This window comes from Rhinatrema bivittatum, unplaced genomic scaffold (assembly GCF_901001135.1).
Source record: "Rhinatrema bivittatum unplaced genomic scaffold, aRhiBiv1.1, whole genome shotgun sequence".
Classification (NCBI taxonomy): domain Eukaryota; kingdom Metazoa; phylum Chordata; class Amphibia; order Gymnophiona; family Rhinatrematidae; genus Rhinatrema; species Rhinatrema bivittatum.
In genome coordinates this window covers 49,328-77,258 of record NW_021820766.1, presented here as the reverse complement: position 1 = coordinate 77,258, position 27,931 = coordinate 49,328, and the positions used below count along the sequence as shown (strand labels likewise).

The window sequence follows — 27,931 nt, the reverse complement described above, 5'->3', positions numbered from 1 at the left end:
GGCTCTGTATCCCTGTGCCCATCCCCTGAGCCCTCTGTCCCCAGTGCCCTAGAGGTGAGAGGCTCTGTATCCCTGTGCCCATCCCCTGAGCCCTCCTGTCCCCAGTGCCCTAGAGGTGAGAGGCTCTGTATCCCTGTGCCCATCCCCTGAGCCCTCCTGTCCCCAGTGCCCTAGAGGTGAGAGGCTCTGTATCCCTGTGCCCATCCCCTGAGCCCTCCTGTCCCCAGTGCCCTAGAGGTGACAGGCTCTGTGTCCCTGTGTCCATCCCCTGAGCCCTCCTGTCCCCAGTGCCCTAGAGGTGACAGGCTCTGTATCCCTATGTCCATCCCCTGAGCCCTCCTGTCCCCTGTATTGGAAAGAGGAGGAAAAGATGCCATTTGGGGGACTTTAATAAACGTGAGTAGAACATTCCTGACCATGGTAGGGTTAATCATAAATCATAAGAGTATTTATAGGTAGAAAATCTCCGAATGCTCCAGAATAGATAGTGCAGCAGGAGCTAAGCCTTCCCTTGGGAGGGGGGGTGGGGAGGAGCAGGATGAAAGGGAGGGCTTGGCTGTAGGAGTGAGGAGCGCTGGTGGATAGTGCAGCAGCTCCTCCGGGCCCGGTTGCTGATGCAGGAGGTGCTGAATTTTAAGCTGAGGGAGAACATTTGCTTTGGTGCTACAGACCGGAGGATCCGGGGGACGTCTCGCAAATCAGATTTAACTCAGGAGACCTGAGGAGAAGAATATCAGAGCTGTAAGAAGGGGAAGCCAGGGGGGCTATAATGGGGGTAACATGGGAGGGCAGGAAGTCTCTCTCCCAACTCCTCCTCCGTTTCCCTCAGTCAGCCCTGGATTTGTACCACTCACCCCTCCCTCTGTCCCATCCAAGTCTCTCCCTCATGGTCTTTCAGTCTCTGACCCAGCACCCTGGTCAGTCTGTCTGTCTGTCTCTCTGCGCTCCCCTGCACAGAGTATACCTGGGTGGAGGTCCCTGCAGAGGGAGAGGACTTGAAGAGAAGAAAACACCCAGTGGGGGGAGCCCTGCCCTGCCCAGAATATCCCTCGTTCTTAGGGGGAGGCGTGGTTTCTCCCGTCTGGTCCATCTGTTCAGCTTCCTGCTTCTCTCCCTCTTGGTTTATTTATTTAAAACTTTTCAATGTCACCCAAAGTGGTGTAAAAGATAAAAACACACAAAACCTTACAAGTCAACACAAAAGCAACAATGAACAGACACCAGTACAACTAAAGATTGTTTCTCTTATCTGTGTCCTCGTGGTCTCTTGTGCTGTAAATCCCAGGGAAAGCTGCTTTAGGAATGTAAGATGAGGGATATTTGCCCGGGTGTTTTCTGCTCGGGATGGGGATCACCCCAGGTGTATGATGGGCACGGATTCCCTCCCTCTCAAGTATATTCTCTGCAGGCCCCCCCCCCCCAGGTATATTCAGAGTGGAAAACTCCCGGGATATGTCTGAGGGGGGGGGGGGGCCTGTGCAGAATGGTGCGGATTTGAAAAGGGTTAAGCACGTAACCCTTAAACTCCCCCTGTTCGCGCCGAGCCTATTTTTCATAGGCTCGATGGCACGCGTATGTCCCGGGGCTTGCAAAAAATGGGCGCGGCGTGGGGGCGTGGCCAGAGCCTCCCGGCACAGCGGCCATTTGCCGCTGTGCCCAGAATCGCAGGCCGGCCGTCGGCAGCCGCGCGTAATTTACCCAACAAAGGTAAGGGAGGGGGGGTTCTAGGTAGGGCTGGGGGGGCGGGTTAGGGAGGGGAAGGGAGAGGAAGGTGGGGGGAGGCGGAAGGAAAGTTCCCTCCGAGGCCGCTCCAAATTTGGAGCGTCCTTGGAGGGAACGGAGGACGGCTGCGCGGCTCGGCGCACGCAAGTTGCACAATTGTGCACCCCCTTGCGTGCACTGACCCTGGATTTTATAACATGCGTGCGGCAGCGAGCGCATGTTATAAAATCGGGCGTAGATTTGTTCGTGCCGGGTTGTACTAACAAATCTACGCCCACGGGCACCTTTTAAAATTTGGTCCAATATATATTGCACAAAGGCTCCTTCCTCCCAGTTTAATTCTGTTCAGGATCCCCTGTGCCCTGGCTAAATTCTGGGCATGGACTCTCCCAGGTGTATTCTGCACAGGTCACTCTCCACTGTCCCCTTGCCTGCACACACATCATCAAGTCTCTACCTCCGGAGGGAAACCTTCAGGCACAGTCTCTCTCTCTCTGTATGCATGGGAAAACCTGTGGAGACAGTCACTCTCGCTCTCTGCATCTAGAGGGAAACCTTCAGGCACAGTCACTCTCTCTCTGTATGCATGGGAAAACCTGTGGAGACAGTCACTCTCGCTCTCTACCTCCAGAGGGAAACCTTCAGGCACAGTCACTCTCTCTCTGTATGCATGGAAAACCTTTGGAGACAGTAACTCTCGCTCTCTACCTCCAGAGGGAAACCTTCAGGCACAGTCACTCTCACTCTGTATGCATGGGAAAACCTGTGGAGACAGTCACTCTCGCTCTCTGCATCTAGAGGGAAACATTCAGGCACAGTCACTCTCTCTCTCTGTATGCATGGGAAAACTTGTGGAGACAGTCACTCTCGCTCTCTGCATCTAGAGGGAAACCTTCAGGCACAGTCACTCTCACTCTGTATGCATGGGAAAACCTGTGGAGACAGTCACTCTCACTCTCTGCATCTAGAGGGAAACATTCAGGCACAGTCACTCTCTCTCTCTCTGTATGCATGGGAAAACTTGTGGAGACAGTCACTCTCGCTCTCTGCATCTAGAGGGAAACCTTCAGGCACAGACACTCTCCATCTCTGTATGCAGAGAAAAAACTCTCACTCTCTGTCCTGAGATTATTTACCTTCATTGGGAGGAATTGGAAGCCGAGCTGGACCTGAAAAAATGAACAAACCAATCCAGTTATTAGATTTGATAAATAACTGTACAGTCCAAGAGGGTTTTTCCCTTTTCTAAATAAAAGATCACTGAGATTTACTTAATTATTAAAAATATTTCTATGAAACATTCCAGGTCAAATGATTAGGACAGTGAGCCTGCAAAGATTTATATATATATATATATATATATATATGACCAAAAAATACTCTCCGCCAATCAGCAAGCTCCCTCGTGCTTACATCACAAAATTTTAGCCAATGGCAGGAAGACTTTACAACACCTAATGACTCACAGTCATATGATAATATTTGACAAGTCAGTGTTTCAGGTTACACAGTCCTTTCATAATGGATTTTGGATGCAGATCTGATTGCTGATTTGACTCTGCCATTAGCCTCACTTTGTTTTTGATTGTGAGTGCAGTTACTTTTAAGAACAGTAGTGACAGTAATATGAGAGGTGACATTATCTGGGTGTGAGCAGGGTTACCTTTAGGAGTGGTGGTGACAGTAATATGAGAGGTGACATTATCTGGGTGTGAGCGGGGTTACCTTTAGGAGTGAGGGTGACAGTAATATGAGAGGTGACATTATCTGGGTGTGAGCGGGGTTACCTTTAGGAGTGAGGGTGACAGTAATATGAGAGGTGACATTATCTGGGTGTGAGCAGGGTTACCTTTAGGAGGGATGGTGACAGTAATATGAGAGGTGACATTATCTGGGTGTGAGTGGGGTTATCTTTAGGAGTGATGGGGACAGTAATATGAGAGGTGACATTATCTGGGTGTGAGCGGGGTTAACTTTAGGAGTGAGGGTGACAGTATTATGAGAGGTGACATTATCTGGGTGTGAGTGGGGTTACCTTTAGGAGGGATGGTGACAGTAATATGAGAGGTGACATTATCTGGGTGTGAGCGGGTTACCTTTAGGAGTGAGGGTGACAGTATTATGAGAGGTGACATTATCTGGGTGTGAGCGGGGTTACCTTTAGGAGGGATGGTGACAGTAATATGAGAGGTGACATTATCTGGGTGTGACAGACCTTACCTTTCTTATTCTTCAGATAAATGATAAGTCCCACCAGGGTGAACACAGCCCCCAGGACAAACCCCACGATCCCAGTCAGCTGCTTGCTCCTCGCAGACTCCGAAGTCTCGGGCTCTGCATGAAACACAACACCAGGCCTAAGCATTCCCCGGCTGTAGATGCAGCACAGACCGTGTGACGCGAGAGCAAAATATGTGCGAGAGCGTGTTACGTGGCGTGCAACACAGACACTGTCCCCTCACACTCATCCACCCCTAGTAATGGGGGTGCACGGAGAGAGGCCACGTTTGAGAGTGGTTTCTCCAGGCAAGAATCATTTTGCTCACATAAATCTGCTCTCTGAAAACTTCTCCCCCTCCCTCCACCAATGCCCTTTGGGAACTATTTTTAAACTGCCCGCGTTGGGGTATTTCCCAGGCGGTCTTTGCATCAGTTTTGAAGGAAAATACTGGAGGACTCTCAGTAAGAACATCCTCGCTCCTGCTCCTTGTATATCGGTGAGCGCCCCTCTCCTCCCCCGCCCTACACCAGCCCCGGGAACTCATCCTCGCAGAGCATCTACACGTGAAACACCGCGCACACCTTTAGCCACGCTGTGCGTCTGCAGCTTTCAGACACCTGAATTGTGAATGTACGGGCAGTGTCGGCTGGATACGTTTATCCGGATATCAAGCCGAAATCAGCATTTAGTGCAGGGTAAAACTGCGCTATCATGCGCCATTACGCTCAAGTATTATTCTGCAATGATTTATGGGAGGCAGACGAGCCAGGTAGCGCGGCTCATGGGAAAACTTCCGGGAAAGGCTGCGAGCTGTCAGGAGGTGCAGCTGACCCTCCCCTGGGACTATAACCCAGCTAAGGTGCCCGGCGATTCTCCCAGCCCTGCAGGAAACCTCTGGTCCCCTGTGAGGGGAAGGTGAAGATCCCTGCGTCCCCCACCTCACCACATACATACTCCCAAGCCCCACTCCCCACCCCCACGGGGAAGACTGGGGGGGCCGCGCAGTCGTTATCTGCCGTCCTGTTCTGTGTCACCCCCCTCTGGGTTACCCCATCAGAATGGGGGTGCAGCAGTGATCCCCACTCGCGCTGTACCCCCCAGTGGTACCCACTGACCCCAGGCTCTCCTTCCTCCCTCGTGCGCAGGGCAGAGGGGATCTTGGGGTCGGCCGGTGCCCTATTGAAAGACCGAGTCACCCGGAGACGTTTCCAGGCAGTGAAGTTTGCTGGAACATCAATCTGAGAGCAAAGAGCGACCACGAGGGTCCCGTCTCTTCCACCCTAATATTTCCCTCCCTGCTAGGGAAATGGATCTGTTCCCGGAGCCCCCTTTCATTGTGAGGACATGGGGAGGGGCAGCTGCACTTCTAACAGGAGGACACTGGGGAGGGGGGGGAGGGTTATTAATAAGGTAGAGAGGGCGGGGGTCTCTTACTCCAGTGCACCCTGAGGGGCTCCTGCAGGCTGCTGTGCTCCACCTCGCAGGTGTAGCTGTCCCCGTGCTCCGGCACCGTCTCCAGGATGGCCTCCACCCGGTAGGTCCAGTCTCCGTTCTGCAGGAGCTGCGCGTACACCACCCCGCTCTCCTCCACCCCGTTCCTCAGCCACTTCACCTGGATCTCGGAGGGGAAGAAGCCGCTGACGAAGCAAACCAGCAGGTTCTGGTGATCCAGGCTGAGGGCCCTGCTGGGGGTGATTTTAACATTGGGGGGAACTGTAAAGCAGGACAGAGAGAGCTTGGTTATTATTCCCCCGGGGAAGCTTCAGACAGGGGTCAGTGACTGTCCCTGTAATGCCCTGAGATCCGGGGCAGCACCGAGACCCAGAGCAGCCTCAGCTATGTGGAAAGGAAAGAGCTGGGCCGTCCCGGGGGCTCGGGAGCAGGGCTGCGGAGGTAGCACTCACAGACTGTGGGAGGGTGGGGGGAGTCATGCTCATCACGCAACAGTGACACCCGGAGGTTGGAATCGGGATTGCAGGGCTCCCCCAGACACGGGACCCTCTCTGCAATGGCCAGACTAGGTATGGGGGGGGGGGGGGGGAGTTAATAATGAATGCTGGTGGGGCCTAATCCCAGCCCTGGTCCCCATTCAGCTGGAAGAAACCGGCAGTCAAAAGAAAATGTAAAGGAAACACCATACAAACGAGGCGCCTTCTGCCTAAAATACTCCCTGTGATTGTGAAACGTGTTACGCGCTTCACTTTATTTATTTATTTATCTGAAAGAATTTGTTATCCGATGGGCACAGGGTCTGGCAGGGATAATAAAATAGGCTCCCACCCCAATGCAGTGCAAAGCGAGGACGCCAAAACGCTGCTGAGAATAAAAACCAATCTGCAGGGACTCGCTGTGCTGTAATACCTGAGAGGGGGGTTTGGGAGGGGTATTTTGCGTTTGTGAAAACTCAATAAAGAGGGGATTTCTGCAGGCAGCATTGGGAGGCTGAGCCCAGGCAGGAAGGCAGTTCAGGAGAGGGCAGGAGAGGCTCTCATTCAGCCGGGCTTCCAGGGCTCCTAACAAACTCTTTGGGGTCATTTAAGGAGCTCACAGGCAGCGGGAGGCTGTGTCCCCAGCCCCAGCTAAACCTGCATTTCCAGGGAATGGGACATCCAGCACATCCTGCCCGGAGGATCTGAGGGCCCCTGAACCAGTCGCTGAGTGGGAATTAAACAAATGCCAGGCCCAGCAATGTGAGAGTTTGTGAGAGGAACTGGGTGCAGGGACAGAAGCAGGCAATGCACAGGCAGGCAGGGACAGAGGGACACAGGGTCACACACAGTCACACAGAGAGGGACACAGAGTCACACAGGCAGGGAGAGAGGGACACAGAGTCACCCAGGCAGGGAGAGAGGGACACCGGGTCACCCAGGCAGGGAGAGAGGGACACAGAGTCACCCAGGCAGGGAGAGAGGGACACCGGGTCAACCAGGCAGGGAGAGAGACAGGGGCACAGAGGCACGGACACAGGGTCACCCAGGCAGGGAGAGAGGGACACAGAGTCACCCAGGCAGGGAGAGAGGGACCCAGAGTCACCCGGGCAGGGAGAGAGGGACACCGGGTCACCCAGGCAGTGAGAGAGGGACACAGAGTCACCCAGGCAGGGAGAGAGGGACACAGTCACAGAGGCAGGGACAGAGAGAGACAGGGGCACAGAGGCACGGACACAGGGTCACAGAGGCAGGGAGAGAGGGACACAGGGTCACACAGGCAGGGAGAGAGGGACACAGGATCATAAAGGCAGGGAGAGAGGGACACAGGGTCACACAGGCAGGGAGAGAGGGACACAGGGTCACACAAGCACAGACAGAGGGACACAGAGTCAAACAGGCAGGGGCAGAGGGACACAGGGTCACACAGGCAGGGAGAAAGGGACACAGGGTCACACAGGCAGAGACAGAGGGACACAGAGTCACACAGGCAGGGAGAGAGGGACACAGGGTCATACAAGCAGGGACAGAGGGACACAGAGTCACACAGGCAGGGAGAGAGGGACACAGGATCATACAGGCAGGGAGAGAGGGACACAGGGTCACACAGGCAGGGAGAGAGGGACACAGAGTCACACAGGCAGGGAGAGAGGGACACAGGGTCACACAGGCAGGGACAGAGGGACACAGGATCGTACAGGCAGGGAGAGAGGAACACAGGGTCACACAGGCAGAGACAGAGGGACACAGGGTCACACAGGCAGGGAGAGAGGGACACAGGGTCACACAGGCAGGGAGAAAGGGACACAGGGTCACATAGGCAGAGACAGAGGGACACAGAGTCACACAGGCAGGGAGAGAGGGACACAGGGTCACACAAGCAGGGACAGAGGGACACAGAGTCACACAGGCAGGGAGAGAGGGACACAGGATCATACAGGCAGGGAGAGAGGGACACAGGGTCACACAAGCAGAGACAGAGGGACACAGAGTCACACAGGCAGGGAGAGAGGGACACAGGGTCACACAGGCAGGGACAGAGGGACACAGGATCGTACAGGCAGGGAGAGAGGGACACAGGGTCACACAGGCAGAGACAGATGGACACAGGGTCACACAGGCAGGGAGAGAGGGACACAGGGTCTCACAGGCAGGGAGAGAGGGACACATGGTCACACAAGCAGAGACAGAGGGACACAGAATCAAACAGGCAGGGGCAGAGGGACACAGGGTCACACAGGCAGGGAGAAAGGGACACAGGGTCACACAGGCAGAGACAGAGGGACACAGAGTCACACAGGCAGGGACAGAGGGACACAGGGTCACACAGAGAGGGACACAGAGTCACACAGGCAGGGACAGAGGGACACAGGGTCACACAGAGAGGGACACAGAGTCACACAGGCAGGGCGAGAGGGGCACATGGTCACACAGGCAGAGAAAGAGGGACACAGGGTCACAGAGGCAGGGAGAGAGGGAAACAGTCACAAAGGCAGGGACAGAGAGAGACAGGGGCACAGAGGCAGAGGGACACAGAGTCACACAGGCAGGGACAGAGGGACACAGGATAATACAGGTAGGGAGAGAGGGACACAGGGTCACACAAGCAGGGACAGAGAGAGACAGGGGCACAGGGTCACACAAGCAGAGACAGAGGGGCACAGGGTCACACAGGCAGGGAGAGAGGGACACAGGGTCTCACAGGCAGGGAGAGAGGGACACAGGGTCACACAAGCAGAGACAGAGGGACACAGAATCAAACAGGCAGGGGCAGAGGGACACAGGGTCACACAGGCAGGGAGAAAGGGACACAGAGTCACACAGGCAGGGACAGAGAAGAGTCACAAGAGTGCAGGGACAGAGGGACACATGGTCACACAGGCAGGGAGAGAGGGACACATGGTCACACAAGCAGAGAAAGAGGGACACAGGGTCACAGAGGCAGGGAGAGAGGGAAACAGTCACACAGGCAGGGACAGAGAGAGACAGGGGCACAGAGGCACAGACAGAGCGACACATGGTCACACAGGCAGGGAGAGAGGGACACATGGTCACACAAGCAGAGAAAGAGGGACACAGGGTCACAGAGGCAGGGAGAGAGGGAAACAGTCACACAGGCAGGGACAGAGAGAGACAGGGGCACAGAGGCAGAGACAGAGGGACACAGAGTCACACAGCAGGGACAGAGGGACACAGGGTCACACAAGCAGGGACAGAGGGACACAGAGTCACACAGGCAGGGAGAGAGGGACACAGGGTCACATAGGCAGGGACAGAGAGAGACAGGGGCACAGGGTCACACAAGCAGAGACAGAGGAACACACGGTCACAGAGGCAGGGACAGAGGGACACAGGGTCACACAGAGAGGGACAAGAGAGAGATGGGGACAGAGGGACACAGAGTCACAGGCAGGGACAGAGAGAGAGAGAGGCACAGACAGAGGGATACAGGGTCACAGAGGCAGGGAGAGAGGGACACAGGGTCACACAAGCAGGGAGAGAGGGACACAGGGTCACACAAGCAGGGACAGAGGGACACAGGGTCACACAAGCAGGGAGAGAGGGACACAGGGTCACACAGGCAGAGACAGAGGGACACAGGGTCACACAAGCAGGGAGAGAGGGACACAGGGTCACACAGGCAGAGACAGAGGGACACAGGGTCACAGAAGCAGAGAGAGAGGGACACAGGGTCACACAGGCAGAGACAGAGGGACACTGGGTCACACAGGTAGGGAGAAAGGGACACAGGGTCACACAGGCAGAGACAGAGGGACACAGGGTCACACAGGCTGGGGCAGAGGGACACCGAGTCACACAGGCAGGGAGAGAGGGACACAGAGTCAAACAAGCAGGGACAGAGGGACACAGGGTCACACAGGCAGGGACAGAGGGACACAGGGTCACACAGGCAGAGGAACATAGGGTCACACAGGCAGGGACAGAGGGACACAGTCACACAGGCAGGGACAGAGAGAGACAGGGGCACAGGGTCACACAAGCAGAGACAGAGGGACACAGGGTCACACAGGCAGTGATGGAGGGACACAGGGTCACACAGGCAGGGACAGAGGGACACAGGGACACACAGGCAGAGGAACATAGGGTCACACAGGCAGAGACAGAGGGACACAGTCACACAGGCAGGGACAGAGAGAGACAGGGGCACAGGGTCACACAAGCAGAGACAGAGGGACACAGGGTCACACAGGCAGTGACAGAGGGACACAGGGTCACACAGGCAGGGAGAAAGGGACACAGGGTCACACAGGCAGAGACAGAGGGACACTGGGTCACACAGGCAGGGAGAAAGGGACACAGGGTCACACAGGCAGAGACAGAGGGACACAGAGTCACACAGGCTGGGGCAGAGGGACACAGAGTCACACAGGCAGGGAGAGAGGGACACAGAGTCACACAAGCAGAGACAGAGGGACACAGAGTCACACAAGCAGAGACAGAGGGACACAGGGTCACACAGGCTGGGGCAGAGGGACACAGAGTCACACAGGCAGGGAGAGAGAGACACAGGGTCATACAGGCAGGGACAGAGGGACATAGGGTCACACAGGCAGAGGAACATAGGGTCACACAGGCAGGGACAGAGGGACACAGTCATACAAGCAGAGATAGAGGGACACAGGGTCACACAGGCAGGGACAGAGAGAGACAGGGGCACAGGGTCACACAAGCAGAGACAGAGGAACACACGGTTACAGAGGCAGGGAGAGAGGGACACAGATTCACACAGGCAGTGACGGAGGGACACAGAGAGGGACACAGAGTCACACAGGCAGGGACAGAGGGACACAGGGTCACACAGGCAGGGACGGAGGGACACAGTCATACAAGCAGAGATAGAGGGACACAGGGTCACACAGGCAGGGACAGAGAGAGACAGGGGGACAGAGGGACACAGGGTGTTACTGTCTGCAGTTATTCACATTGTTAATTGTAAACCGGGTTGATGTGATTCATATCATGAAACTCGGTATAATAAAAATAATAAATAAATAAATAAACAAGGCATTGATCTGTGCAGTCTGGGTAAACAAGCATCGGGGTAACTTGCTGGATGCGGCGATTACTACCCTTAACCATTAAGCCTTATGATTCACCTTTGATGCAGCTCCAACATTACTCACTGCATCAATGACAGGGGATGGTAGGAAATTTGAATCAAACAGTTACCAACAAGGGCCCTGAACCTGGTGCTCGGTGAAACAGATAAGTGTAGGATGGGTAAATAAGTCTGGGAGCTTGCTGGGCAGATTGGATGGGCTGATTGCTCTTTTTCTGCCCCCATTTCTCTGTTTCTATGGATTGCAGAGACCGAGGGTCCCTGCTGCCCCCCATCAGGGCCTCATTTCCCGTGGCTCTGGTGGACCTGGGGGGGGGGGGCAGGGAATGCCTCGCCTCACCCTCCATTACTGAGCGGGGAGGGGGGAACCTGTGCCTGCGCCCTCCCCCCCCCCCCCCTCTCACCTCTCCGCTCCTCCGTGTAGGGTTTAACACCCCCGTAGTTGTGTTTGCAGAATCGCTCCACCGCAGCCCTCTTGTCCTCCAGCACCGCTGGGTTCTTGTTCTGGGCCTCCGCCTGCTTCACCCCCTGCTCCGTCCTCCCCACGTAGTGCCCGATCTCACTGTCAAAGTACATGAACTCCTCCCGGTTAGTGAACTCCCGCTGCAGGTACCGCATCCCCTCCCCGCCGGGGCCAAAGTGACACTCGAACTTCACTTGATAGAGGAAAACTGCTGCAAGAGAGAGAGAGAGGAGGGAGAGACTGTCACCCACTGAGGGACCCAGGCTGTCACGGGCTGAGAGAGAGAGAGAGAGAGAGGGGAGAGACTGTCACACACTGAGGGACCCAGGCTGTCACGGGCTGAGACAGAGAGAGGGGGAGAGACTGTCACACTGAGGGACACATGCTGTCACGGGCTGAGACAGAGAGAGGGGGAGAGACTGTCACACTGAGGGACACACGCTGTCACGGGTTGAGAGAGAGGGGAGAGACTGTCACACTGAGGGACACACGCTGTCATGGGCTGAGAGAGGGGGAGAGACTGTCACACACTGAGGGACACAAGCTGTCACAGGCTGAGACAGAGAGAGGGGGAGAGACTGTTACACACTGAGGGACCCAGGCTGTCACGGGCTGAGAGAGAGAGGGGAGAGACTGTCACCCACTGAGGGACCCAGGCTGTCACGGGCTGAGAGAGAGGAGGGACAGACTGTCACCAACTGAGGGACCCAGGCTGTCACAGGCTGAGACAGAGAGAAAGGGAGAGACTGTCACACACTGAGGGACCCAGGCTGTCATGGGCTGAGAGAGAGAGAGGGGGAGAGACTGTCACACACTGAGGGACACACGCTGTCACGGGTTGAGAGAGAGAGAAAAGGGGAGAGACTGTTACACTGAGGGACACACGCTGTCATGGGCTGAGAGAGAGAGAGGGGGAGAGACTGTCACACTGAGGGACACAAGCTGTCACAGGCTGAGAGATAGAGAGGGGGAGAGACTGTCACACACTGAGGGGGACACACTGTCACGGGCTGAGAGAGAGAGGGGAGAGACTGTCACACACTGAGGGACCCACGCTGTCACAGGCTGAGACAGAGAGGGGGTGAGAGACTGTTACACACTGAGGAACACACTCTGTCACAGGCTGAGACAGAGAGAGGGGTGAGAGACTGTCACACACTGAGGGACACACGCTGTCACAGGTTGAGACAGAGAGAGGGGGGAGAGACTGTTACACACTGAGGAACACATGCTGTCACGGGCAAAGAGAGAGAGAGGGGAGAGAGACTGTCACACACTGAGGGGGACATGCTGTCACGGGCTGAGACAGAGAGAGGGGGAGAGACTGTCACACACTGAGGGACACACGCTGTCACGGGCTGAGACAGAGAGAGAGGGGGGAGAGACTGTCACACACTGAGGGACACACTTTGTCACGGGCTGAGACAGAGAGAGGGGGAGAGAGTGTCACACTGAGGGACACATGCTGTCACGGGCTGAGAGAAAGAGCGGGGAGAGTCTGTCACACACTGTCAGGGGCTGAGAGAAACAGTGAGACAGAGAGAGAAATTGTCCTAGCAATAAAAGTTTCAGGAATTTGAATCTCTCACACCCTGAGAGAGGGATGGAGACCTTCATACTCTGAGAGTTACACGAGAAAGGGAGAGACTGTTACATCCAGAGGACGTGATAGAAACCATCTCATTGAAAGGTAGAGACCGTCACACAAAGGGAAGCAGAGAGAGACACCACACTCTTAGAGAGAGACAGAAAAAGAGGGAGAAACAGTCACATCCTGAGGAACTGATAGAAACCATGACACTGAGACAGAGAAATGGAGAGACAGAGAAAGAGGGAGACACAGTCACATGGACAGAGACACAGAAATCACACCCAGAGAGACTGTCTCACCCTGACAGAGAGACAGGAAGAAATTACATCCAGAGACAGAGAGACCTCCACTCTGAGAGACCATCACATGCACAGAGACAAATGACACCCTGAAAGACCCATAGAGGAAAATAGAGACATAGACCGCAGCTCTGAGAGACCATCCCATTCACAGAGACACAGAAATCACATCCTAAGAGACAATGAGAGACTATCACACCCTTATAGGGAGAGACAGGAAGAAATTACACCCAGACAGAGAGAAAGAGAGACCATTACACCTTGAGAGTGACACGGGGAGAGACCATTACACACAGGGAATCAGACAGAGCCAGAGAGACCTTCACAGTGAGAGGGAGAGAGACAGTCACAGTCACACCCTGAGAAAGTGGTAGAGATCATCACATGGAAAGACGGTCACACCTTCAGATACTTTGACTTTTAAGATGCTTTTATTTCAGTACAAAAGCAAGTAATGAGAGATTACCCAGAAAAGGCCCTGAGTACAAGAACTTATATTTAGGAAGTGCACAAGAAATCACAGAGCACCCACTGTGCTGGCAGGTCCCGCACGGCAGGGCTCATATTATCCTACCTGTGATCCGGTTAAAGGCCTGGTTATTCCCCGACTCCTTCCGGGGCCCAGACTGTCAGGCTTATAATTCTGCTCCTGCGAGTCCCAGAAGGGGCTCAGTGCAGCAGGAAAGTCTCATTTGCTTGTTAAGGGTATTTAACGAGAAGCTCCAAAAAGGTTGCAGGTGGAAAAGTTAGCATATCCCTGCGTGAATATCACCGTACTAGTGTATACACTGCTTTATAAACCTCAGGCAGAGGCGTGTAAACGAGGTTTCACGCAGAAGTCTACAGGTGCAAAAGGCAGGGGTCTGGGGGCGTTCTGGGGCGCATTCAATACTTACACATCTAACTTGCTATTTTGTAAGAGACCTACACGTGCAGATTTGGCAACTAATTCATGGCTATTTACCCCTGCTCATTACCCGGGGGAAGTGACATTAAACACCTTTATTCTGGGTGGGGGGTTCTGGGGGGTGTGCAGGCTTAAGAGCCAGGACAGTCTCCACGACCTGGAGATGAACCGGGCGAACTGGTGGAGGAATCGGCAAACGGGTTCATTTCCTTCTCCGATGGATATGTTAGATAATTTCCTCACTTACACGGGCAAATCCTATTTAAATTTCTCAAGTAAAATCCCTGCGCGTATAATTTCATAATAGAAGGTACAAGTATTTACTTGTTTTATTTTATTTATTTAGTTTTATATTTCGATTGTCTGATACAATCATACCGGTTCACAAGAACAATATATACGTGTTGCGTTCGTGCCTGTTCTCGCCCTCACTCCACCCTCTGTACCTTAGTGGCGACTCCCTCTTCGGGTCTGACGGACAGCTGCTGCCGCGGCTTCTCCTCGCCGCACTTCCTGGTATCCCCAGGCTGGCCTAACGCTGTGGATCCGCCATGTTCCTGATGACGTAAGGGCGCGCGTGCTCCAGAGTTTGTACCAGCAAGGGCGCGAACCTCGGGGGCGTCCCCCATAGTGACGTCATGTGCTTCCACTTTAAAAGGTCTTTGCTTGCAACTCCTAAACGAGTTAGCAAGGGACTCCGTTGGACTAGCTTCGGCTGTCCAAGACTACTTGCACTCAACGCTACCATCTTAACTAGGGGTACCCGCTCTCTCTCTTCTTGATTTGAGATTACTAAGACCGGATCCGGTACTCGCTCCACGAGGGCCTACGACCCTGAATACTCAGAAGACTCCTTATTGCCTGGAAGCGATCGCAGATGCAAATACAGTGAGTTCTATTACAGATAGGAACCGGTACTCGCTCCACGAGGGCCTATGTTCCTAAATCCTTTCTCAACTCTCTTCTGTTTCAAGAAGCTATCGCATACCTATACCTGGAGCACTACTATTTCAGATTACAGATAGGAACCGGTACTCGCTCCATGAGGGCCCATGTTCCTATATCCCTTCTAAACTCTCTTGTATCTCAGAAGCTATCATCTATCTATCCTGCGAATTCTATTATACATTGCAGACAGGAACTGGTACTCGCTCCACGAGGGCCTGTGTCATCCTAGTACACACAATAAACGTATCAGCAAAATCTGTTAATATAGGAGAACAATATACTCTAAAAGTCATCCTAGTACACGCAATAAACGTATCAGCAAAATCTGTTAATATAGGAGAACAATATACTCTAAAAGTCATCCTAGTACATGCAATAAACGTATCAGCAAAATTTGTTAATATAGGAGAACAATATACTCTAAAAGTCATCCTGGTACACACAATAAACGTATCAGCAAAATCTGTTAATATAGGAGAACAATATACTCTAAAAGTCATCCTAGTACACACAATAAACGTATCAGCAAAATCTGTTAATATAGGAGAAGAATATACTCTAAAAGTCATCCCAGTACACACAATAAACATATCAGCAAAATCTGTTAATATAGGAGAACAATATACTCTAAAAGTCATCCTGGTACACACAATAAACGTATCAGCAAAATCTGTTAATATAGGAGAAGAATATACTCTAAAAGTCATCCCGGTATACACAATAAACTTATCAGCAAAATCTGTTAATATAGGAGAAGAATATACTCTAAAAGTCATCCCAGTACACACAATAAACATATCAGCAAAATCTGTTAATATAGGAGAACAATATACTCTAAAAGTCATCCTGGTACACACAATAAACGTATCAGCAAAATCTGTTAATATAGGAGAAGAATATACTCTAAAAGTCATCCCGGTATACACAATAAACTTATCAGCAAAATCTGTTAATATAGGAGAACAATATACTCTAAAAGTCATCCTGGTACACACAATAAACGTATCAGCAAAATCTGTTAATATAGGAGAAGAATATACTCTAAAAGTCATCCCGGTATACACAATAAACGTATCAGCAAAATCTGTTAATATAGGAGAACAATATACTCTAAAAGTCATCCTGGTACACACAATAAACGTATCAGCAAAATCTGTTAATATAGGAGAAGAATATAGTCTAAAAGTCATCCTGGTACACACAATAAAGGTATCAGCAAAATCTGTTAATATAGGAGAACAATATACTCTAAAAGTAATCCTGGTACACACAATAAAGGTATCAGCAAAATCTGTTAATATAGGAGAACAATATACTCTAAAAGTCATCCTGGTACACACAATAAAGGTATCAGCAAAATCTGTTAATATAGGAGAAGAATATACTCTAAAAGTCATCCTAGTACACGCAATAAACGTATCAGCAAAATCTGTTAATATAGGAGAACAATATACTCTAAAAGTCATCCTAGTACACGCAATAAACGTATCAGCAAAATCTGTTAATATAGGAGAACAATATACTCTAAAAGTCATCCTAGTACACGCAATAAACGTATCAGCAAAATCTGTTAATATAGGAGAACAATATACTCTAAAAGTCATCCTGGTACACACAATAAACGTATCAGCAAAATCTGTTAATATAGGAGAAGAATATACTCTAAAAGTCATCCTAGTACACACAATAAACGTATCAGCAAAATCTGTTAATATAGGAGAAGAATATACTCTAAAAGTCATCCTGGTACACACAATAAACGTATCAGCAAAATCTGTTAATATAGGAGAAGAATATACTCTAAAAGTCATCCTGGTACACAGAATAAACGTATCAGCAAAATCTGTTAATATAGGAGAACAATATACTCTAAAAGTCATCCTGGTACACACAATAAACGTATCAGCAAAATCTGTTAATATAGGAGAACAATATACTCTAAAAGTCATCCTGGTACACACAATAAACGTATCAGCAAAATCTGTTAATATAGGAGAACAATATACTCTAAAAGTCATCCTGGTACACACAATAAACGTATCAGCAAAATCTGTTAATATAGGAGAACAATATACTCTAAAAGTCATCCTGGTACACACAATAAAGGTATCAGCAAAATCTGTTAATATAGGAGAACAATATACTCTAAAAGTCATCCTGGTACACACAATAAAGGTATCAGCAAAATCTGTTAATATAGGAGAACAATATACTCTAAAAGTCATCCTGGTACACACAATAAACGTATCAGCAAAATCTGTTAATATAGGAGAACAATATACTCTAAAAGTCATCCTGGTACACACAATAAGCGTATCAGCAAAATCTGTTAATATAGGAGAATATACTCTAAAAGTCATCCCGGTACACACAATAAACGTATCAGCAAAATCTGTTAATATAGGAGAACAATATACTCTAAAAGTCATCCTGGTACACACAATAAATGTATCAGCAAAATCTGTTAATATAGGAGAACAATATACTCTAAAAGTCATCCTGGTACACACAATAAACGTATCAGCAAAATCTGTTAATATAGGAGAACAATATACTCTAAAAGTCATCCTGGTACACACAATAAACGTATCAGCAAAATCTGTTAATATAGGAGAACAATATACTCTAAAAGTCAGCCTGGTACACACAATAAACGTATCAGCAAAATCTGTTAATATAGGAGAACAATATACTCTAAAAGTCATCCTGGTACACACAATAAACGTATCAGCAAAATCTGTTAATATAGGAGAACAATATACTCTAAACGTCATCCTGGTACACACAATAAACGTATCAGCAAAATCTGTTAATATAGGAGAACAATATACTCTAAAAGTCATCCTAGTACACACAATAAACGTATCAGCAAAATCTGTTAATATAGGAGAAGAATATACTCTAAAAGTCATCCCGGTACACACAATAAACATATCAGCAAAATCTGTTAATATAGGAGAACAATATACTCTAAAAGTCATCCTGGTACACACAATAAACGTATCAGCAAAATCTGTTAATATAGGAGAAGAATATACTCTAAAAGTCATCCCGGTATACACAATAAACTTATCAGCAAAATCTGTTAATATAGGAGAACAATATACTCTAAAAGTCATCCTGGTACACACAATAAACGTATCAGCAAAATCTGTTAATATAGGAGAACAATATACTCTAAAAGTCATCCCGGTACACACAATAAACGTATCAGCAAAATCTGTTAATATAGGAGAAGAATATAGTCTAAAAATCATCCTGGTACACACAATAAACGTATCAGCAAAATCTGTTAATATAGGAGAAGAATATAGTCTAAAAGTCATCCTGGTACACACAATAAACGTATCAGCAAAATCTGTTAATATAGGAGAACAATATACTCTAAACGTCATCCTGGTACACACAATAAAGGTATCAGCAAAATCTGTTAATATAGGAGAACAATATACTCTAAAAGTCATCCTGGTACACACAATAAAGGTATCAGCAAAATCTGTTAATATAGGAGAAGAATATACTCTAAAAGTCATCCTAGTACACGCAATAAACGTATCAGCAAAATCTGTTAATATAGGAGAACAATATACTCTAAAAGTCATCCTAGTACACGCAATAAACGTATCAGCAAAATCTGTTAATATAGGAGAACAATATACTCTAAAAGTCATCCTAGTACACGCAATAAACGTATCAGCAAAATCTGTTAATATAGGAGAACAATATACTCTAAAAGTCATCCTGGTACACACAATAAACGTATCAGCAAAATCTGTTAATATAGGAGAAGAATATACTCTAAAAGTCATCCTAGTACACACAATAAACGTATCAGCAAAATCTGTTAATATAGGAGAACAATATACTCTAAAAGTCATCCTGGTACACACAATAAAGGTATCAGCAAAATCTGTTAATATAGGAGAACAATATACTCTAAAAGTCATCCTGGTACACACAATAAAGGTATCAGCAAAATCTGTTAATATAGGAGAACAATATACTCTAAAAGTCATCCTGGTACACACAATAAAGGTATCAGCAAAATCTGTTAATATAGGAGAACAATATACTCTAAAAGTCATCCTAGTACACACAATAAAGGTATCAGCAAAATCAGTTAATATAGGAGAACAATATACTCTAAAAGTCATCCTGGTACACACAATAAAGGTATCAGCAAAATCTGTTAATATAGGAGAACAATATACTCTAAAAGTCATCCTGGTACACACAATAAAGGTATCAGCAAAATCTGTTAATATAGGAGAACAATATACTCTAAAAGTCATCCTGGTACACACAATAAACGTATCAGCAAAATCTGTTAATATAGGAGAACAATATACTCTAAAAGTCATCCTAGTACACACAATAAACGTATCAGCAAAATCTGTTAATATAGGAGAATATACTCTAAAAGTCATCCCGGTACACACAATAAACGTATCAGCAAAATCTGTTAATATAGGAGAACAATATACTCTAAAAGTCATCCTAGTACACACAATAAACGTATCAGCAAAATCTGTTAATATAGGAGAACAATATACTCTAAAAGTCATCCTGGTACACACAATAAACGTATCAGCAAAATCTGTTAATATAGGAGAACAATATACTCTAAAAGTCATCCTGGTACACACAATAAACGTATCAGCAAAATCTGTTAATATAGGAGAACAATATACTCTAAAAGTCATCCTGGTACACACAATAAACGTATCAGCAAAATCTGTTAATATAGGAGAACAATATACTCTAAAAGTCATCCTGGTACACACAATAAACGTCATCCTAGTACACACAATAAACGTATCAGCAAAATCTGTTAATATAGGAGAACAATATACTCTATAAGTCATCCTGGTACACACAATAAACGTATCAGCAAAATCTGTTAATATAGGAGAACAATATACTCTAAACGTCATCCTGGTACACACAATAAACGTATCAGCAAAATCTGTTAATATAGGAGAAGAATATACTCTAAAAGTCATCCTGGTACACACAATAAACGTATCAGCAAAATCTGTTAATATAGGAGAAGAATATAGTCTAAAAGTCATCCTGGTACACACAATAAACGTATCAGCAAAATCTGTTAATATAGGAGAACAATATACTCTAAACGTCATCCTGGTAAACACAATAAACGTATCAGCAAAATCTATTAATATAGGAGAAGAATATACTCTAAAAGTCATCCTGGTACACACAATAAACGTATCAGCAAAATCTGTTAATATAGGAGAACAATATACTCTAAAAGTCATCCTGGTACACACAATAAACGTATCAGCAAAATCTATTAATATAGGAGAAGAATATACTCTAAAAGTAATCCTGGTACACACAATAAATGAACATCACGCATATGACAGGTATGAAATATTCATAACAACAAATAATCTTTCCATTTAGCATAGTAAAACCACATCATCCTCCTAGAAACCCCAAGCAATCCTCTGTAAATCCGAAATCTCCTAAACTCGGAAGCATAAAACCTAAAGGCCTTTGTAACCCCATCCTCGGGTGGCGAGTAACTACCAGCGGGGGGCCATGAAAGATTCTGTCTATCTTGGGGCTGGCGCTGATTCTTTAAATTGGACTCCAGGGCTGAGTTCTTTAGTGGTGGGTGGGGAGAGGGATTTCTCCTCCATGGCCCTCGGGGGGGTCACTCTGGCTCTTTTTTCCTGGGAGAGGTGGTAACGCGTCGGCCGCTCCGAATGCAGGAACACGCAGGAGACCGGGTTGGAGCGTCCTCAATGAAACTTTACAGAAAAGCTTCCTGCTCAAGTTAATGGCACTGTCCAATCACCAAAGACGCCTATGCAACTCCCAGTCCCTTCCTCTCTCTGTGTGGGGCTCTCTTTCTACCTCCCACCCTCCAGGGCTGGGATACATGAGGTTTCCAAGTGGGAGGGGGGGATCGTTATGTGGGCTCGGGATAATCCCTCTGCCAGGGGGGGGCAGACATAGGAATAAAACAGTCTCTGCACAGAGCCCCGATCTTCTCTCCCCCCAAGGGTGAAGGCTCCAACTGTGGGGTGTCCTCAATAGGTCTCAGAATGGTCTTCCTCACAGTTCTCCAGTGTTTCTCTTGCTCACGCCCTGTATCCCAGGCTGGAAGGGATCCATGCAGGAAGGCGCTGCTCTCGGAGTGGTCTTCCTCACAGTTCCCCAGCGTCTCTCTTGTTCACGCTCCGGATCCCAGGCTGGAAGGGATCCATGCAGGAAGGCGCAGCTCTCAGAGTGGTCTTCCTCACAGTTCCCCAGCGTCTCTCTTGTTCACGCTCCGGATCCCAGGCTGGAAGGGATCCATGCAGGAAGGCGCAGCTCTCAGAGTGGTCTTCCTCACAGTTCCCCAGCGTCTCTCTTGCTCATGCTCCGGATCCCAGGCTGGAAGGGATCCATGCAGGAAGGCGCAGCTCTCAGAGTGGTCTTCCTCACAGTTCCCCAGCGTCTCTCTTGCTCACGCTCCGGATCCCAGGCTGGAAGGGATCCATGCAGGAAGGCGCAGCTCTCAGAGTGGTCTTCCTCACAGTTCCCCAGCGTCTCTCTTGCTCACGCTCCGGATCCCAGGCTGGAAGGGATCCATGCAGGAAGGCGCAGCTCTCAGAGTGGTCTTCCTCACAGTTCTCCAGCGTCTCTCTTGCTCACGCCTCGGATCCCAGGCTGGAAGGGATCCATGCAGGAACGTGCAGCTCTCAGAGGGTCTTCCTCACAGTTCTCCAGCATTTCTCTTGCTCACGCTCCGGATCCCAGGCTGGAAGGGATCCATGCAGGAAGGCGCAGCTCTCAGAGTGGTCTTCTTCACAGTTCTCCAGTGTCTCTCTTGCTCACGCTCCGGATCCCAGGCTGGAAGGGATCCAAGCAGGAAGGCGCAGCTCTCAGAGTGGTCTTCCTCACAGTTCTCCAGCGTTTCTCTTGCTCACGCTCCGGATCCCAGGCTGGAAGGGATCCATGCAGGAAGGCGCAGCTCTCAGAGTGGTCTTCTTCACAGTTCTCCAGCATCTCTCTTGCTCACGCTCCGGATCTCAGGCTGGAAGGGATCCATGCAGGAAGGCGCAGCTCTCAGAGTGGTCTTCCTCACAGTTCCCCAGCGTCTCTCTTGCTCACGCTCCGGATCCCAGGCTGGAAGGGATCCATGCAGGAACATGCAGCTCTCAGAGTGGTCTTCCTCACAGTTCTCCAGCGTCTCTCTTGCTCACGCTCCGCATCCCAGGCTGGAAGGGATCCATGCAGGAAGGCGCAGCTCTCAGATGTTTCTCCTTCAGGGCAGGAAGGAGGCAGCACAGCTCTTTCCTCCCAGGTTCTTCTAACCCAAAACCCTCTTCCCAAAAAACTGTCCAAAGGCACCAGAAGACCCTTGCAGAGGGCCAGCACCAAACCCCTGTCCTCCAGGAGGGTGCAAAGGGGGCAGGTCCCTGTCATGGGATCCCCAGGGAGAGGGTTCCCCCGTGATCTCTCTCCAGGCAGCACCAAGGGGCTTCACAAGGCTTCCTACCCAGAAACATTTGCTAAAAACCCAACAGAATGCAGAACACAAACCCGACCAGCCAGAAAGGCAGCGTCCCAGCCTTTCTAAAGGTCACCAGGCTGGAGTGCTTGAACCCCAAGGTAGCCGGCAAAAATCCAAAAACAGGTAACAGCCCCAAGCTGTCAGGGAGAGAGCTGCTGATATAACCACGGGAGGACGAGCACCCCAGCACCCTGTGAAAGGGACTGGGTGTAGCGACGGGTGCCTGTCCTTAGTTACTGGCCTGTACTGCTCCTATTCCCGGGAGAACGGTGGGATCTGGTCCGAGAGCGATAGGTACAGATCCCTGGAACTCCGCGATGCTGCTTGCTGAGCAGACCTCTGCCGGCCTCACCGTCTTTAGTGTTACATCTTCCAGGGAAGCCTGGACTGGCACCTTTAACGCCAAATTCAGGTCTCCCGGTGGCTCGGTGACTTCCCGAGGTGCCCTCACCTGCTTTACTCCCCTGAGAGAAGGCAGCACATCTGGGTGAGCGGCTACAGAAATCCCTCCGTGTGGTTTGATTGAAGCCCCTCTAGCTGCTGGGCTACCACTGTGAACCATGGTCCACATCTGCCCCCTAGTGGCTGTGCAGTGAGTTCTGTGGGTTCTCAGCACTGTCACTATGAGAGATCCCTCACCCCAGAGCCCCTTCCTGCTCCTTACCTGGAGGCTCCATGCAGTGAGTTATGTGAGGTCTCAGTGCTGTCACTATCAGAGATCCCTCACCCCAGAGCCCCTTCCTGCTCCTTACCTGGAGGCTCCATGCAGTGAGTTCTGTGGGGTCTCAGCTCTGTCATTATCAGAGATCCCCTGACCCCAGAGCCCCTCCCTGCTCCTTACCTGGAGGCTCCATGCAGTGAGTTCTGTGGGGTCTCAGCGCTGTCACTATCAGAGATCCCCTGACCCCAGAGCCCCTCCCTGCTCCTTACCTGGAGGCTCCATGCAGTGAGTTCTGTGGGGTCTCAGCCCTGTCACTATCAGAGATCCCCTGACCCCAGAGCCCCTCCCTGCTCCTTACCTGGAGGCTCCATGCAGTGAGTTGTGTGGGGTCTCAGCACTGTCACTATCAGAGATCCCCTGACCCCAGAGCCCCTCCCTGCTCCTTACCTGGAGGCTCCATGCAGTGAGTTCTGTGGGGTCTCAGCCCTGTCACTATCAGAGATCCCCTGACCCCAGAGCCCCTCCCTGCTCCTTACCTGGAGGATCCATGCAGAGAGTTCTGTGGGGTCTCAGCTCTGTCATTATCAGAGATACCCAGAGCCCCTCCCTGCTCCTTACCTGGAGGGTCCCTTCAGTGAGTTCTGTGGGTCTCAGCCCAGTCACTATCAGAGATCCCCTGTCCCCAGAGCCCCTCCCTACTCCTTACCTGGAGGCTCCATGCAGTGAGTTCTGTGGGGTCTCAGCGCTGTCACTATCAGAGATCCCCTGACCCCAGAGCCCCTCCCTGCTCCTTACCTGGAGGCTCCATGCAGTGAGTTCTGTGGGTCTCAGCCCTGTCACTATCAGAGATCCCCTGTCCCCAGAGCCCCTCCCTACTCCTTACCTGGAGGCTCCATGCAGTGAGTTCTGTGGGGTCTCAGCGCTGTCACTATCAGAGATCCCCTGACCCCAGAGCCCCTCCCTGCTCCTTACCTGGAGGCTCCATGCAGTGAGTTATGTGAGGTCTCAGTGCTGTCACTATCAGAGATCCCTCACCCCAGAGCCCCTTCCTGCTCCTTACCTGGAGGCTCCATGCAGTGAGTTATGTGGGGTCTCAGCTCTGTCATTATCAGAGATCCCCTGACCCCAGAGCCCCTCCCTGCTCCTTACCTGGAGGCTCCATGCAGTGAGTTCTGTGGGGTCTCAGCGCTGTCACTATCAGAGATCCCCTGACCCCAGAGCCCCTCCCTGCTCCTTACCTGGAGGCTCCATGCAGTGAGTTCTGTGGGGTCTCAGCCCTGTCACTATCAGAGATCCCCTGACCCCAGAGCCCCTCCCTGCTCCTTACCTGGAGGCTCCATGCAGTGAGTTCTGTGGGGTCTCAGCGCTGTCACTATCAGAGATCCCCTGACCCCAGAGCCCCTCCCTGCTCCTTACCTAGAGGATCCATGCAGAGAGTTCTGTGGGGTCTCAGCTCTGTCACTATCAGAGATCCCTCACCCCAGAGCCCCTCCCTGCTCCTTACCTGGAGGCTCCATGCAGTGAGTTCTGTGGGGTCTCAGTGCTGTCACTGTCAGAGATCTCCTGACCCCAGAGCCCCTCCCTGCTCCTTACCTGGAGGGTCCCTGCAGTGAGTTCTGTGGGTCTCAGCCCTGTCACTATCAGAGATCCCCTGTCCCCAGAGCCCCTCCCTGCTCCTTACCTGGAGGCTCCATGCAGTGAGTTCTGTGGGGTCTCAGCTCTGTCACTATCAGAGATCCCTCACCCCAGAGCCCCTCCCTGCTCCTTACCTGGAGGCTCCATGCAGTGAGTTCTGTGGGGTCTCAGTGCTGTCACTGTCAGAGATCTCCTGACCCCAGAGCCCCTCCCTGCTCCTTACCTGGAGGGTCCCTGCAGTGAGTTCTGTGGGTCTCAGCCCTGTCACTATCAGAGATCCCCTGTCCCCAGAGCCCCTCCCTGCTCCTTACCTGGAGGCTCCATGCAGTGAGTTCTGTGGGGTCTCAGCTCTGTCACTATCAGAGATACCCAGAGCCCCTCCCTGCTCCTTACCTGGAGGGTCCCTGCAGTGAGTTCTGTGGGTCTCAGCCCTGTCACTATCAGAGATCCCCTGTCCCCAGAGCCCCTCCCTGCTCCTTACCTGGAGGCTCCATGCAGTGAGTTCTGTGGGGTCTCAGCTCTGTCACTATCAGAGATACCCAGAGCCCCTCCCTGCTCCTTACCTGGAGGGTCCCTGCAGTGAGTTCTGTGGGTCTCAGCCCTGTCACTATCAGAGATCCCCTGTCCCCAGAGCCCCTCCCTGCTCCTTACCTGGAGGCTCCATGCAGTGAGTTCTGTGGGGTCTCAGCCCTGTCACTATCAGAGATCCCCTGACCCCAGAGCCCCTCCCTGCTCCTTACCTGGAGGTTCCATGCAGTGAGTTCTGTGGGGTCTCAGCTCTGTCACTATCAGAGATCCCCTGACCCCAGAGCCCCTCCCTGCTCCTTACCTGGAGGCTCCATGCAGTGAGTTCTGTGGGGTCTCAGCTCTGTCACTATCAGAGATCCCTGACCCCAGAGCCCCTCCCTGCTCCTTACCTGGAGGCTCCATGCAGTGAGTTCTGTGGGTCTCAGCACTGTCACTATCAGAGATCCCTCACCCCAGAGCCCCTCCCTGCTCCTTACCTGGAGGGTCCCTGCAGTGAGTTCTGTGGGGTCTCAGCACTGTCACTATCAGAGATCCCCTGACCCCAGAGCCCCACCCTGCTCCTTACCTGGAGGGTCCCTGCAGTGAGTTCTGTGGGGTCTCAGCCCTGTCACTATCTGAGATCCCCTGACCCCAGAGCCCCTCCCAGCTTCTTACCTGGAGGGTCCCTGCAGTGAGTTCTGTGGGGTCTCAGCGCTGTCACTATCAGAGATCCCTCACCCCAGAGCCCCTCCCTGCTCCTTACCTGGAGGGTCCCTGCAGTGAGTTCTGTGGGGTCTCAGCCCTGTCACTATCAGAGGTCCCCTGACCCCAGAGCCCCTCCCTGCTCCTTACCTGGAGGCTCCATGCAGTGAATTCTGTGGGGTCTCAGCCCTGTCACTATCAGAGGTCCCCTGACCCCAGAGCCCCTCCCTGCTCCTTACCTGGAGGCTCCATGCAGTGAGTTCTGTGGATTCTCAGCCCTGTCACTATCTGAGATCCCCTGACCCCAGAGCCCCTCCCTGCTCCTTACCCGGAGGCTCCATGCAGTGAGTTCTGTGGGGTCTGAGTGCTGTCACTATCAGAGATCCCCTGACCCCAGAGCCCCTCCCTGCTCCTTACCTGGAGGCTCCATGCAGTGAGTTCTGTGGGGTCTCAGCCCTGTCACTATCAGAGGTCCCCTGACCCCAGAGCCCCTCCCTGCTCCTTACCTGGAGGCTCCATGCAGTGAGTTCTGTGGATTCTCAGCCCTGTCACTATCTGAGATCCCCTGACCCCAGAGCCCCTCCCTGCTCCTTACCCGGAGGCTCCATGCAGTGAGTTCTGTGGGGTCTCAGCCCTGTCTCTATCAGAGATCCCCTGACCCCAGAGCCCCTCCCTGCTCCTTACCTGGAGGCTCCATGCAGTGAGTTCTGTGGGGTCTCAGCCCTGTCACTATCAGAGATCCCCTGAACCCAGAGCCCCTCCCTGCTCCTTACCTGGAGGCTCCATGCAGTGAGTTCTGTGGGGTCTCAGCCCTGTCACTATCAGAGATCCCCTGACCCCAGAGCCCCTCCCTGCTCCTTACCTGGAGGCTCCATGCAGTGAGTTCTGTGGGGTCTCAGCTCTGTCACTATCAGAGATCCCCTGACCCCAGAGCCCCTCCCTGCTCCTTACCTGGAGGCTCCATGCAGTGAGTTATGTGGATTCTCAGCAGGGTCAGGGTCAGGATCAGAGCTGCCAGATTGCAGCCCCCACTTCCGGGCGCCCGCACAGAGACCATCGTGAAGTACAAGAAGGCACTAAAGACAGGAGAGTCCCTGTGCTGGGGGACAGCAGGGAAACCCCGCCCCGAGACGCCGGAGACGAGAGTGCGAGCCAATCACGTTCTGAGTCTGAGCTGCGTCACCAGTTACCGGGTAGAGAGCAGAGCCAGCGCTCCTGAGAGCTCTCAGCGTCGGAGCATGGGGCTCAGACCCAGATCAGGCAGAGAGAGAAGCGGGAGCCTTTCAATTTCCAAATCCCAGACCGAGGTGCTTTGTATCATTCAGGTACAGAGCCAGGGTCACTGCTCCAGGACACAGGTGCTTTATATCATTCAGGTACAGAGCCGGGGTCCCTGCTCCAGGACCCAGGTGCTTTATATCATTCAGGTACAGAGCCAGGGTCCCTGCTCCAGGACCCAGGTGCTTTATATCATTCAGGTACAGAGCCAGGGTCCCTGCTCCAGGACCAAGGTGCTTTATATCATTCAGGTACAGAGCCAGGGTCCCTGCTCCAGGACCCAGGTGCTTTATATCATTCAGGTACAGAGCCAGGGTCCCTGCTCCAGGACCCAGGTGCTTTATATCATTCAGGTACAGCGCCGGGGTCCCTGCTCCAGGACCCAGGTGCTTTAAATCATTCAGGTACAGAGCCGGGGTCCCTGCTCCAGGACCCAGGTGCTTTATATCATTCAGGTACAG

The 27,931-nt window shown here is 51.2% G+C and overlaps 1 protein-coding gene across 2 annotated transcripts; it reads right to left on the bottom strand.

Moving 5' to 3' along the window:
- Nucleotides 1-245: 245 nt before the first annotated feature.
- On the bottom strand, nucleotides 246-27,310 carry LOC115082118 (HLA class II histocompatibility antigen, DRB1-10 beta chain-like). 2 transcript variants are annotated; one of them, XM_029586379.1, is made up of 6 exons: nucleotides 27,144-27,310; nucleotides 11,356-11,625; nucleotides 5,378-5,656; nucleotides 3,943-4,056; nucleotides 2,859-2,891; nucleotides 246-718 (listed from the first exon to the last, which is right to left on the bottom strand). In XM_029586379.1, the coding sequence occupies exons 1-6, from the start codon at nucleotides 27,247-27,249 to the stop codon at nucleotides 705-707; spliced, it is 816 nt and encodes a 271-aa protein (XP_029442239.1). In that variant the 5' UTR covers nucleotides 27,250-27,310; the 3' UTR covers nucleotides 246-704. The 2 variants fall into 2 exon arrangements, with proteins under 2 accessions (XP_029442239.1, XP_029442240.1); XM_029586380.1 differs by lacking the exon at nucleotides 27,144-27,310 and adding an exon at nucleotides 23,352-23,373.
- Between the last annotated feature and the right edge of the window lie 621 nt (nucleotides 27,311-27,931).

What these genes read in the sequence shown, in the direction of transcription:
- LOC115082118 (XM_029586379.1), bottom strand. Translation starts at nt 27,249, where the DNA reads ATGGTCTCTGTGCGGGCGCCCGGAAGTGGGGGCTGCAATCTGGCAGCT. An exon ending in CTACACGGAGGAGCGGAGAG is followed by an intron (nt 5,657 to 11,355) that starts GTGAGAGGGGGG and finishes CCTGCTTTACAG; the next exon opens with TTCCCCCCAATGTTAAAATC. An exon ending in GCCCCTCAGGGTGCACTGGA is followed by an intron (nt 4,057 to 5,377) that starts GTAAGAGACCCC and finishes TGTTTCATGCAG; the next exon opens with AGCCCGAGACTTCGGAGTCT.